The following is an 11,409-nucleotide window of genomic DNA, read 5'->3' as shown; positions in this document are numbered from 1 at the left end:
CCCCAGTACTTGGACGGCTTTCCGAACCAACATTTCCAAGAGGTTGGTGTCTCGCACCTGGTACTTGGGCCTTTTCCCCATGGCTTGGTCCCGTGTCCAGTGCCCCCCCCCCAACTCCCCGGGAAGCCAAGGATGTGCCAGACGCCCTCCCCGGGGGGCTGCCCTGTCCTTGGGGACGCGGCGATCCTGGCGGGCAGACGGTGCCCTGGGAGGCGGCCCGTGCCCGTGCCTGCTTCCTGCCCCGTAGCGGGGCGGCCCAGCAGGTCCTGTCGCTCTTCCAGACGGTGCACGACGGGCGGCAGTTCCTGAAGTACATCGACCCCAAGCTGGGCGTCCCCCTGCCCGAGCGCGACTATGGCGGCAACTGCCTTGTCTACGACCCCGACAACGCCACGGACCCCTTCCACAACGTCTGGGTGAGGCCCGGAGGTGCCCGTGGGCCGCGCGGGGTGGGGGGGGGTCGCCGTCCTCATCCCCGTCTCGGAGTTGAGGAAACTGAAGCCGAAAAAACCAGGAAGCGGCCCTGGGTTCGAGGGCTCGTGCCAACTCCTTCCCGTCTCTGCAGGACAAACTGGACGGATTCGTGCCGGCTCATTTTCTCGGCTGGTACTTAAAGGTATGGCACGAGGGTGGGCACGGGGCAGAGGCCAGAGGAAGGGGCGGCGGGGGTCCGGTGCCAGGCTGCCCATGCCCGTGCCTGTGCCCGCAGACTCTGATGATCCGTGACTGGTGGATGTGCATGATCGTCAGCGTGATGTTCGAGTTCCTCGAGTACAGCCTGGAGCACCAGCTGCCCAACTTCAGCGAGTGCTGGTGGGACCATGTAGGTGGCGGCGCGCCCTGCCCGCACCCTGTCTCGGCCCTCCTTTGGTCCTGGGCACGTCTCCCATCTGACCCTTCCCTGTGCCCGTAAGGCTCCGGGGTGGCACGTGGCCGAGAGCAGGGTCCGCGGGGTCGCCCCTGAGGAGAGAGATTGGGGTTGGGGCGGCCGTGATGTCTGCAGAGCAGAGTGCCAGGGCGCTGGGGGAGGGCCCATGCCCAGTGTGGTCGTGGGGGGAGCTTCCCAGGGGGCACAGAGCGCCCGGCCCCCGAGGCGGGGCTGCCCACGCCTCTGTTCTCTCCTCAGTGGATCATGGACGTGCTTCTGTGCAACGGGCTGGGCATCTACTGCGGCATGAAGACGCTGGGCTGGCTGTCCCTGAAGACGTACAAGTGGCAGGGCCTGTGGAACATCCCCACCTACAAGTACGGGCACCGCCTGCAGGACGCTCGGGCGGGGGAGGCCCTCGGGGGGCTCGGCCAGGGTCCCCCCGCGGGGGCGTGTCTGAAGCCAGATCTGAACTCGGGTCTTCCCGAGGCGAGGCCCGGACCCCGTGGGCCCCCTCGCCATCCTGGGTTGACGGGCACCGTGGTACCACCTGGACACGGCTGCAGAAGGGTCTTGAGGGCACCCGAGGCCTCGGGAGGAGACCCGGCGGGGCAGAGGAGGCCGGGGGGGGTGGCGCCCCTTAGAGAAGGCCCGGCCGTGTCCCCTCTGCAGGGGCAAGATGAAGAGGATCGCCTTCCAGTTCACACCGTACAGCTGGGTGCGCTTCGAGTGGAAGCCGGCCTCCAGCCTGCGCCGGTGGCTGGGCGTCTGCGGCATCATCCTGGTGGTAAGGGGGCCGGGCACGGGGCACGGGGGGCGGCTCGGCTCCCCGGGAGGGCCCGCCTGCAGGCCGTCTCTGTCCCCCCTCAGTTCCTCCTGGCGGAGCTCAACACCTTCTACCTGAAGTTCGTGCTGTGGATGCCCCCCGAGCACTACCTGGTCCTCCTGCGCCTCGTCTTCTTTGTGAACGTGGGGGGCGTGGCCATGCGGGAGATCTATGACTTCATGGATGACCCGTGAGTGACCCCCCATCTCCGCTCTGGGGGAGGTCAGGGAAGGCTTCCTGGAGGAGGAGGAGGGCTCCTAGTTCACTTTACAGGGTGGCCGCCGGCCGAGGGGAAGAGCCCGAAGGAGAGGGACGTCCGGATCCACTGGACTGTGTGGACAGGATGGGGGTGCCTAGGGGAGGTCGGGAGGAGTCTGGTCTTTAGGGGCAAAAGGTGGGATGGGGGGGCACAGGGCTGGCACTGGGGCTGCCCCAAGACCTTTCGGGAGTGGCAAGAGCCTGAGGACAGGCTGGAGGCAGGGAGGGCACCTCCAGGGGAGCCCCACTGCTCCCCCTCTCCCAGAATCCCCTGCCTTTTGGGACCCCCAGGCCCCAGATCCCCAAGGAGGCAAGGAAGGGGCCCCCAAGTCCCCAGAGCCTGCAGAGCCGAGCCTCCTCCGAAGCCCCAGGAGCTCCGGTGCCTCAGTTTCCCCCCTCCCTGAGCCCCGCCCCCCCTTCAGGAAATTCCACAAGAAGTTCGGCCAGCAGGCGTGGCTGGTGGCGGCCATCACGGCCACGGAGTTCCTGATCGTGGTGAAGTACGACCCGTACACGCTGACCCTGTCGCTGCCCTTCTACGTGGCGCAGTGCTGGATCCTGGGCACCGTGCTGGTGCTCACCTGGACCGTCTGGCGCTTCTTCCTCCGGTGGGTGCCCGCGAGGGCTTCCCCTGGGGCGGGGGGAGGGGCGCCTGCCAGCCCCGGGTGCCCCCCCCAGCCCCGAAGTGATGCACGCCGCCCATCCCCCGCAGGGACATCACCCTCCGCTACAAGGAGATCCGGCGGCAGAAGCAGGAGAACCGGAGCGAGGCGGGCCACGTGGCTGGAGGCAGCAGCAGCAGCGAAGGCCTCCCTCCGGCGCGGGAGGAGCTGGACAGAGACGGGGACCTGTGAGCAGCCGCCCGCCCCCCCCACACTGGGCGTGGGGTGCCCCCGGGATCCCCGGGGGGGACTAGACGCCTCCATATCCCAGCCTGAGTCCGGGGGAAGGAGGAGGCTCCCCGCGGCCTGCACAGCCTGGCCCTGCCTACAGGAGCTGTGCCCGACGGGTCCCTCCTGACGGGCGCCGGCCGAGCCAGCCCCGGAGCCCACCCCAGAGGAGGGCGAGGCCCCGACTCAGGGGCTCGAACCCAAGGCCCGCTTCTCCGTTGCAGCCTGAACCCCGGGCAATCAGCGTCCGTTTGCCCAAGCTGGGCCCAAATAAAGAAATGAAGGAAAGAAGCCACGTTGGGGCCTTGTTTGGGCTGGACCCCCAAAGCCCCCCGGGAGGGTCTCGGCCCATCCCTTCGTGCCCCCTTTCTGCTGCACGTGGCAGCCTTCTTCACCCACCAGGCCCGGCTAGTCCTCCCGGGCACCGGCACGGCGCCGCTGCCCCACTTAGCGGGGACCCCTCGCACTCGGGCCCTGGGGGATCCAGCTCTCCCACCCCCTCCCTTTCATCTCAGGCCCTCTGGGTGGCTTCTCTCAATTTGAACTCGCTTCCCTTCGCCCCATTCTGGACGAGGACTGCCTGTTGGGTGCTCCTCTGCGCCCTCTCACAGGACATCTCCAGCCGGAGATGCTGCCCCGGGGACACCCCTTTGGACACGTGGGGAAACTGAGGCAGGCAGACCGCCTGGAAGGGACCCCTCCTGCCTTAGAACCTTGCCCCAGAGTCTGCCATGTGGGAAATGGGCCCTGGCCACAGGGAGTGAGCTCCCCATCCCTGCAGGGGAGGCAGAGCTGGGATTTTACAGATGAGGAAACCGAGGCTAGTAGTGACTGGCCCCCCTCCCCCCAGCCCACATCCCCTCCGGAGGCCTGAGCACAGACTGGGTGCAAAAGAGCTTTTATTGATGTGGGGAGCAGCCCCGGGAGCCCCAGCCCCACCCCGAGGTGCTCGCCGGCCCCTCAGCAGATGATGCGCAGGGAAGGCTTGGTGTCCTTCAGGGCGTTCAGCTCTTCGTCCACCTGCTCCGTCCAGTAGATGTCGAACAGCCTGGGGAGGGGGAGGGCAAGGGGTGGGTCAGGCCCCGGACCCTCCCCCTCCCGAGGCCCCTCCCCAGCGCGCCCCTCCCCCCACTCACACCAGCTGCTCCAGGGTACAGGCGGGCTGCTTCAGGCTGCCCACCAGCCGCAGGATGCCCACGTCGCCCAGCCCGTTGTTGCTGAGGTCCAGCTCCTTCAGGGTGTGGTTGGCCAGCAGGGCGGAGGCCAGCGAGGTGCAGCAGGCGTCCGAGAACTCGCAGTCGCCCAGCCTGAAGCAGGGCCCAAGGGGGGGTCAGACGCCCGTCAGCCCGGGCCGGCCCGGCCCACCCCCACCCCACCCCCGGGCGGCGGCCCTCACCAGAGGCTCTGGATGGTGCAGTCGGGGTGCGTCAGGCTCTTGCTCAGCTGCTCCATGCCCGCGTCCTCCAGGGCGTTGTTGCTCAGCTGCAGCTCCTTCAGGGACCGGTTCTTCTCCAGCACGGCGCAGAAGTGGGCGCAGCTGGCCACGGTGAAGCCGCAGGTCCTCAGCCTGCGGGGGAGGGGCTCGCTGAGGCGCTGGGGGGGGGCGGGGGCCCCGGGGTGCCCGGCCGGGGATGGCACTCACCACAGCTCCTCCAGCTGGCAGGCGGGGTCGAGCAGCGCCTGGCACAGCTGCTGCGCCCCCTCGTCCCCGAGCTGGTTACAGATGAGGCTCATCTTCTTCAGGCTGGGCTTGCTCTTGAGGACCCGGGCCAGGGCCTTGCAGCCCTCCGCGGTGATGTCGCACTCCCACAGCCTGCGGGCACGGCGGGCGGTGAGGTCCCGGGAGGCCCCGTGCCCGGCCTCCCCCCGGCCTCCCCCCAGCCTCCCCCCGGGCACACGCACCACAAGGTCTGCAGCCGGCAGGTGGGGCTGAGGACGCCCTCGCAGAGCTGCGCCAGGCCCGCATCCCTGAGCTTGTTCTCCCCCAGGCACAGCTCCAGCAGGGACTCTTTGGTCTGGAGGACGGTGCTGAGGTCCTTGCAGCTGGCACTCGTGATGCCGCAGCCTTCCAGCCTGTGGCAGAGAGAGGGGGGCTGGGGGGGCCTCTGGGCACCCGCTCTCCCTCCTCCTGGGTCGGGCTCCCGTCGGTCCTGCCTGCTCGGGGGCCGCGGGTCCCCGGGGCACCCACCTCAGCATCTGCAGCTTGCAGTTGGGGTCCAGGAGGCCCTGGCACAGGAGGGCCACGCCGGCATCTCCCAGCTCGTTGTTGTTCAGGGTCAGCTCCTGCAGCGAGCCCTTGGCCTTGAGCACGGACGACAGGGCCTCGCAGCTGGCCGTGGTGAACTCGCAGTACTCCAGCCTGCAAGGGAGGCCGCGGGGCGTCAGGTCTCCCCCCCGCACTCCCCCCCGGGGGCCGCCCCCCTGTACCCCGGCCCCCCGCACTCACTCCAGCTTCTCCATACTGCACTGGGGGTCCAGGAGGCCCTCGCACAGCAGCCGGACGCCCTCGTCACCCAGGTGGTTGTCGCTGAGCTGAAGGTCCTTCAGGGTGGACTTGGTGCGAAGCAGCGCCGGGATCAGCTCACAGCTGGCACCGGTGATGCTGCAGTTCTGCAGACTGGCAGAGACGGGGACAGAAAGCAGTGGCGGCGACTGAGGAAAACCCATCGGGGGTGCCCAGCATGCTCAAACCCCCAAAAGGAGAAACAGCCTTGAAGCGAAGGCAAGCAGGGTGCACACCCCCCAGTGGGGTGAGAAGGGCGAGGAGCCTGGCAAGCGGGGGGGGGCCCCTCGGCACTTGCACGAGCCGAGGCACCCGAATGGTAGTTTGGGGAAGGGAGACCCTTCAACACGCACACATGAAGGCACCCAGAGGCGGCTGGGCCCGTCTCAGGCACCAGAGAGGGTTACGGAGCAGCACCCCAAAAGACAGGCAAGGTCACAAGGGGGAAACATCGTAACCAAAACAATGAGCAAAACACGGAACTATAGGAAAGGCTTCAAGGGATAGGGAAGATGGGAATACAGACTCCAAAAGGGAAGCCCACAGGAAAGGGAGGAAGAGCCCTTGGAAGAACATGAAGTTAAAAAATCAAGAATAAAAGGAATGAAGAGAGATTCGACAACTTGGGAAAACGACTCTAAAAGGCCAAGGAAAAAGCACTGCAAGAAGCTGGAAGGAAACAACTCCAATATTGTGGAATCACTGTCAGGATTACACAAGACCTGGGGCCGTCTACACTTGGGGACCAGAAGGCACAGAGTATAAATCTACCACCAAGAATCACCAGCAAATCTGAGCATAATCCTCTGGGGAAGGAGGAGTGGGTATGGAGGGATGACATTTAATGAAATAGAGGACTATCCAGCTATTTCTGACCCCCCCCCCCCCAAAAAAAAAAGCTGAAAAGAAAAGCCAACACTCAAACAGAAAAGGGTAAATAGAATATTGAAAACTTAAGTTTTTATTGAGTACATTTATACCTGGGAAAGGTGAGACTTGAGATATTTAAGGTACTTAAAAGTATTCAGGATACTTTAAGTAGTTGAGATATTGAACTTTATTACTATTAGCACAGTGACAAGGAACATGCGTAGAAAGTAGGAAGAAAGAACAGGATGGGTTGAGATAAAAAAAATAAAGAAATGGAAGAGAAACACGGGAGAAAAGAAAAAAGGGTAAATTATTTCATGAAGAGGTGCCTAAGACTCAATAGAGTGGAGGAGATGAGGGCAGCCAATGCTGGAAACTTACCATCGCCAAAATTAGCTCAAAGTGAGAATAACGGCCACATTCAGCCAACTATAGAAACCTACCTTACTCTACCTACAGGGAAGTAGGAGGGAATAAGGGAGGGGAATGGCCAAAAAGGAGGGCAAATTGGGAGAAGTGGTTGTTGAAAACAAAACATCTGTGAACAAGGAAAGGCTAAAAAGAGAGAGAAGAGTAAAGGGGGAAAAATAAGACAGAGGGTAACACACAATTAGTAATCATAATTGTGAATGGGATGAACTCGCCCCTAAAATGGAAAAAAGATAGTTGAGTGGATTAAAAACCAGAGTCCCACAACATCCTGTCTACAAGAAACACATTTAAAACAGGAAGGTACACATAGAGTAAAAGTGAGAGGCTGGAGAAGACTCTATTATGTTTCAACTGGTAAAAAAAAAAAAAAAAGCACGGGTAGCAATCATGATCTCAGCAAAAGTAAAAACTGATCTAATTAAAAGGTAAAAGAAAGGAAATTACATTTTGATTAAAGACAATGAAACAAAATCACTGTTAAACATATGTGTCAAATGGCATAGTATCCATATTCTTAAAGGAGAAGTTACATGAGTAATGGGAGGAAACTTTATTGGTAGGAGACCTCAAACTTACGCGCTCAAAAGTAGAAAAATCCAACCTAAGAATAAATGGGAAAGAAGAAGGCAAATAAAACTTTAGAACAATTTGATAAGCTAGACTTCTGGAGAAAGCCAAATGGGAAGAGAAAGGAGTATACCTTTTCTCAGCAGTATATGGCACCATCACAAACCAGGGTATAAGAACCTCACAGCCAAATGCAGAAAAGCAGAAATATTAAATGCATCCTCTTCAGACCGGAATGCAATAAAAATTATATTCAACAAAGAGTGGCAGAAAAAAAGACTAAAAATGAATTGGAAACAAAATAATCCTAAAGAACGAAGGGGTCAAAGAACAGGAGAGAACAACAAAGTGTACGGGATGCAGTTAAAACTGTGCTTGGGGGGAGATTCTGTGTCTAAACACATATCGACACCAGTGAAAGCAGATCAGAGAACTGGCCATGTAACTTCAAGAGGAGGATCAAAAATGAAAAAGATGAAATCGCAGCCAATGAAGAAGAAATTGGAACAATCATTGGGAGTTCATTCACCCAACTACAGCCTAAGCGAAACAACTGAATATTTACAGAAACACAAACTGCCCAGATTAACAGAAGAGGAAATGGAGCGCTTGACTCCATCACCGAAAAAGAAAATGTACAGCCCGTTGGAGTTCCCCAAGAAAAAGGCCCCGGTGCCAGATGGGTCCCCAAGGGAAATCTCTCCCCTATCCGGATGACAGTTGGCTTCCCTTCTACACAAGTTCTTCTTTTTGGGAGAAATCTTCCAGATTCCTCTCATGACCCCAAGACGGTGCGGATTCCAAAACCTGAAGACCCAAAGAGGAGAACTGGAGACCAAGAGCCCCAGTGACTACTGATGGGAAAATCGCAGAGCTGCACCACCAGGACCAGATGCCATCACACCGGGAGTGCAGGGATGGCTCCATATTAGGCAAACTGTCCAGAATCAGTCACCAAGTCGATGGCAACCAGAGGATGATCTCTAACGAGGCGAAACTAAGGCCCGTTCCTGTAAGGTCAGGAGCGAAGCAAGGAAGCCCGCTGTCACCGCTCTCTATAAAACTGTCCCAGAAACGCTAGTAGAGGAATAAGAAGCCAAAGAGAGCCTGAAGGAATCGGGCTGGGCAGTGAGGAACCAAAACGATCGCTCTCTGCAGATGACACGTGGCGACGGATGCCGAGAACCCCAGAAACCAACAGAAGCAATTCACCACTCGGGCAGAGCTACACAATACAAGATAAAGCCACGAAAATCAGCAACAATGGCCAACAGCAGGAGAGAAAAGGAAATTCCATTTAAATTAACTCGAGCCCAGTGATGGGCAGACTACGGTCTGCAGGCCAGGGCCGCCCCTGAAACATTCTATCCGGCAGAGCGACATTCTTCCTAATCTGACGAAGACAATGAGGAGGATAAAATACACTGAAACTTGGAAAGAGTTGCCTTAGAGACAGACTGACAGAGGAGCGTTTCCTTTCCTTCGGCTGCTCTTTGAAGAGTTTGCCCAGCACTGGTCGAGGCCATATAAAATACCTACCAAAGCAGAGCCAGCAATCACATGAACACAACTATGCACAAAGTCAGGCCGAACCAATCTGGAAAAACATGAATTGCTCATGGATGGGCCAAGCCAATATGGTAAAAATGAGACTCCTTTGTAAATTCATTTGCCTGTTCAGTGCCAAAGCTATCGAAATGCCCACAAGCTATTTCATAAAACTAGAAAAAGTAGCCAGATCCACCTGGAAGCTTGAAGACCAGCCTATGAAGGGAATCACTGAAAAACAGGAAGGCAGGAGGCCTGGCTGGGCCAGCTCTCAGGTAGGAATCACCGAAGCGACGTGGCCCTGGCTAAGGGGGATCCGTGGCATAGATCCGGGCGATCGGCACGTGGCCGCCTGGTGCCCGACAAACCCAAGGATCCAAGCTTTTGGGGGAAGAACATGGTTTGACAGAAGCTAGTTGGAAACTCGGCATCGAGTCCTAACTGGACCGCCTGGGCCACACAGTTCTTGCAGCCCTTTTGGAGGTGGCGGAGAATGGGGGTGGGGGGAGGCTGTCCGTCACTCGGGGACGGCAGGACGAGCTGGGGCGTCGGGCTGAAAGAAATGACGGGCACGCGGAGCTCCCAAAAACCTGGGGAGACTCCTGGCAAGCGAGGCCGGATGGCGTGACCAGAAGCAGAAGCGGGCGTCGGGCCCAGAACTGGGAAGGACTAAACTGGCGCCAGGGCCAAAGCAGGCCGCCACCCTCTCCTTCCCCCACGTGGCCGGGGCCGCCTCCCTGCCCTCGGGACTCACCTGAGTTTCTGGATCTTGCAGGCTGGGTTCTGCAGCCCCTGCAGCACCAGCTGGGCCCCCTCGTCCTTCAGCTCGTTGTTGGGCAGGCTGAGCTCGGTCAGGGACGCGTTGGCCTGGAGCACGGAGCTGATGCTGGCGCACATGGCATTGGTGAGGCCACAGTCGTCGAGCCTGCAAGACACGCCAGCGAGCTCGCAAGGCTGCGGGGGGGCCGGGGGGCCCCAGAACCCCCCGGGGCGAGGGGAGCTCCCTACCGAATGACGCCATACTGCTTCATGGAGGGGAGGATCTCCGTCCAGCGGGCGCTGCTCAGGTCCTCACACTGGATCTCCAGACTCATGGTGGGCAAGAGAGGGGCACCTGGGGAGGCAGAGAGGGGAAGGTGAGCCCCGCGAGGAGCCCGGCCGTGGGCTGCGCTCGGCTGCACCTACCAAGAGGAGGGCAGCGCGGAGCCCCGGGGGTAGGGAGGACCCCAAGATTCGGGGAGGAGCTCCTTCTCGCTCATCCAGACGGGCCAGCGACGCCAGGGCCGGGCCCCCTCGAGCCTGCTGGCCCTGGGGAACGGCCAGGACTCTGCCATTCTCCCGGTGGCCCGAGGACCGACAGCAGTGAAGCGGGAGCGGCCCTGGCAGGGCTGGAGGGGCAACGAGGAGGCCCGGGGGGGCAGCTCCGCCCTCTCGGGGTCCTTCGGGCTCCCCCGAGGCGACAACATGGATGCAGGGGAGGGTTCCAGAAGTCAGTCGGGTGCTTTGGCCTCCAGGCTAACCCGGACCTCAGCGTCCTTCCTGGTTCTGCCCAGCAGGGGGCCCCATCTGCCCGCCCTCCCTCCCCCCCCAGTGCTTTGGGAGGAACCATGGATGACACCGGGGGAACTCCAGAGCCGGAGGCGCTGCCCATCCGGGGAGCCAGAGCGGCCACAGAGCGAACACGGTCCGGGAAGGATGACAACACAGGCCTGGCCGGGAGGCAGGGCAGGCTGGGCAGGCCCCAGTGACATCACAAAGGGGCAGAAAGCAGGAAGGCCACTGAAAAGCAGCCCAGGCAGGAGGGAAGGCCGGGCGGGCAGAGCAGCAGGGAGCGAGAACCCGCCTGAGGGGAGGGAGACCAGGAGAGTCTCTTCTGGGGCTCCAAGAAATCCCCCCAAATCCGTCCGAGGACCCTGACGGGAGGCCCGAGAGGGGGCTGCGGGACCGGGCGGCCAAGCTCCGGAGCAGAGAGGAAGGAGGTGGCGGCGGCGGCTCCTCTGGGCCCGGCTCCAAGAAGGGCTGCTTACATAAGGCTTTCCCAGCTGGATTCCACAGCAGAATGGGAGGTCCTCTGGCTATCGGAAGCATCTGGCCCCCTCCCCCTCCCTGGAGGCCAGCAGGTGATCGATCACCTGCTCCATCCCCCAAGCTAGGCCAGAGGGCCAGGCCACACTCTGCTGCCCTGCGGGAGGGCTTTGAACTCTGAACCACGAGGCATCCCCTCCACCTCTCGACAGCTCCCTGTTTTAGGGGGTCTCCTGACCCTTCGCGTATTACTTGGGAGGCGCGAAAGCCAAGTGGCCGGCACGCAGCACCTCCCTGCCCCCTCCCCCATGGCAAAGAGGCCTCAGCCCGGGAATGCTGGCAGCCACTGGCCCCCTTCCCAGGGAACTCGGGGCAGGGCCCCTGGGGGGGGGCCTAGGGGTGAGTGACAACAGGACCTTGTTATCATGGGCTGGGGAGCACCCCTGAGGCCTGCCCAAGCTCCCTGCCCCCCCCCCCCAAGCCTGTGAGCTGACCTATAGGAAGCGGACTGGGGAGACTGAGGCAAAGAGCAAAGCATCAACTCCCCTCCTAGAGAGATCCCGAGTCCCACAAAGTGTGCCGTCGGCCTCCACAGGTGAGGAGATGCCCCCCCACCCCCCCC

The 11,409-nt window shown here is 60.9% G+C and overlaps 3 protein-coding genes across 5 annotated transcripts in view; 2 read left to right on the top strand and 1 right to left on the bottom strand.

The window, feature by feature from the left end:
• The first annotated feature begins 6 nt into the window (after window positions 1-6).
• On the top strand, window positions 7-3,130 carry PTDSS2 (phosphatidylserine synthase 2). Of its 2 annotated transcripts, XM_044680219.1 has the most exons (8): window positions 7-416; window positions 566-616; window positions 710-823; window positions 1,127-1,245; window positions 1,541-1,655; window positions 1,739-1,884; window positions 2,375-2,560; window positions 2,665-3,130. In XM_044680219.1, the coding sequence occupies exons 3-8, from the start codon at window positions 716-718 to the stop codon at window positions 2,804-2,806; spliced, it is 816 nt and encodes a 271-aa protein (XP_044536154.1). In that variant the 5' UTR covers window positions 7-416; window positions 566-616; window positions 710-715; the 3' UTR covers window positions 2,807-3,130. The 2 variants fall into 2 exon arrangements, with proteins under 2 accessions (XP_044536154.1, XP_044536153.1); XM_044680218.1 differs by lacking the exon at window positions 2,665-3,130 and having other exon boundaries at window positions 386-416; window positions 2,244-2,539.
• A 594-nt stretch (window positions 3,131-3,724) lies between these two features.
• RNH1 (ribonuclease/angiogenin inhibitor 1) lies at window positions 3,725-10,087 on the bottom strand. The gene is made up of 9 exons (XM_044681408.1): window positions 9,771-10,087; window positions 9,517-9,687; window positions 5,289-5,459; window positions 5,031-5,201; window positions 4,745-4,915; window positions 4,485-4,655; window positions 4,239-4,409; window positions 3,979-4,149; window positions 3,725-3,890 (listed from the first exon to the last, which is right to left on the bottom strand). Exons 1-9 carry the CDS (start codon window positions 9,854-9,856, stop codon window positions 3,803-3,805), a joined length of 1,371 nt encoding a protein of 456 aa, XP_044537343.1. The 5' UTR covers window positions 9,857-10,087; the 3' UTR covers window positions 3,725-3,802.
• Window positions 10,088-11,331: 1,244 nt separating this feature from the next.
• Window positions 11,332-11,409, top strand: part of LOC123252044 (USP6 N-terminal-like protein) — a 33,479-nt gene continuing 33,401 nt past the window's right edge. The window contains exon 1 of one of the 2 annotated variants that reach the window (XM_044681406.1): window positions 11,332-11,382. The gene's annotated coding sequence lies outside the window, so the exon portion shown is untranslated. The remainder of the gene's footprint in view (window positions 11,383-11,409) is intronic. The other variant, XM_044681407.1, reaches the window with a different exon arrangement.

The sequence above is a fragment of the Gracilinanus agilis genome, chromosome 6, assembly GCF_016433145.1.
Source record: "Gracilinanus agilis isolate LMUSP501 chromosome 6, AgileGrace, whole genome shotgun sequence".
NCBI lineage: Eukaryota > Metazoa > Chordata > Mammalia > Didelphimorphia > Didelphidae > Gracilinanus > Gracilinanus agilis.
The sequence above is the reverse complement of the archived record's forward strand: the minus strand, read 5'-3'. Positions and strand labels throughout refer to the sequence as shown.

Excerpts from the sequence above, each read along its gene's own strand:
- PTDSS2 (XM_044680219.1), top strand. The coding sequence starts at position 716 with ATGATCCGTGACTGGTGGATGTGCATGATCGTCAGCGTGATGTTCGAG. Across the intron at positions 1,246-1,540 it reads TGGAACATCCCCACCTACAA|GGGCAAGATGAAGAGGATCG; the intron begins GTACGGGCACCG and ends TCCCCTCTGCAG. Across the intron at positions 2,561-2,664 it reads GTCTGGCGCTTCTTCCTCCG|GGACATCACCCTCCGCTACA; the intron begins GTGGGTGCCCGC and ends CATCCCCCGCAG.
- RNH1 (XM_044681408.1), bottom strand. The coding sequence starts at position 9,856 with ATGAGTCTGGAGATCCAGTGTGAGGACCTGAGCAGCGCCCGCTGGACG. Across the intron at positions 5,460-9,516 it reads TGCAAGATCCAGAAACTCAG|TCTGCAGAACTGCAGCATCA; the intron begins GTGAGTCCCGAG and ends CGTCTCTGCCAG. Across the intron at positions 4,410-4,484 it reads TGCCAGCTGGAGGAGCTGTG|GCTGAGGACCTGCGGCTTCA; the intron begins GTGAGTGCCATC and ends CCTCCCCCGCAG.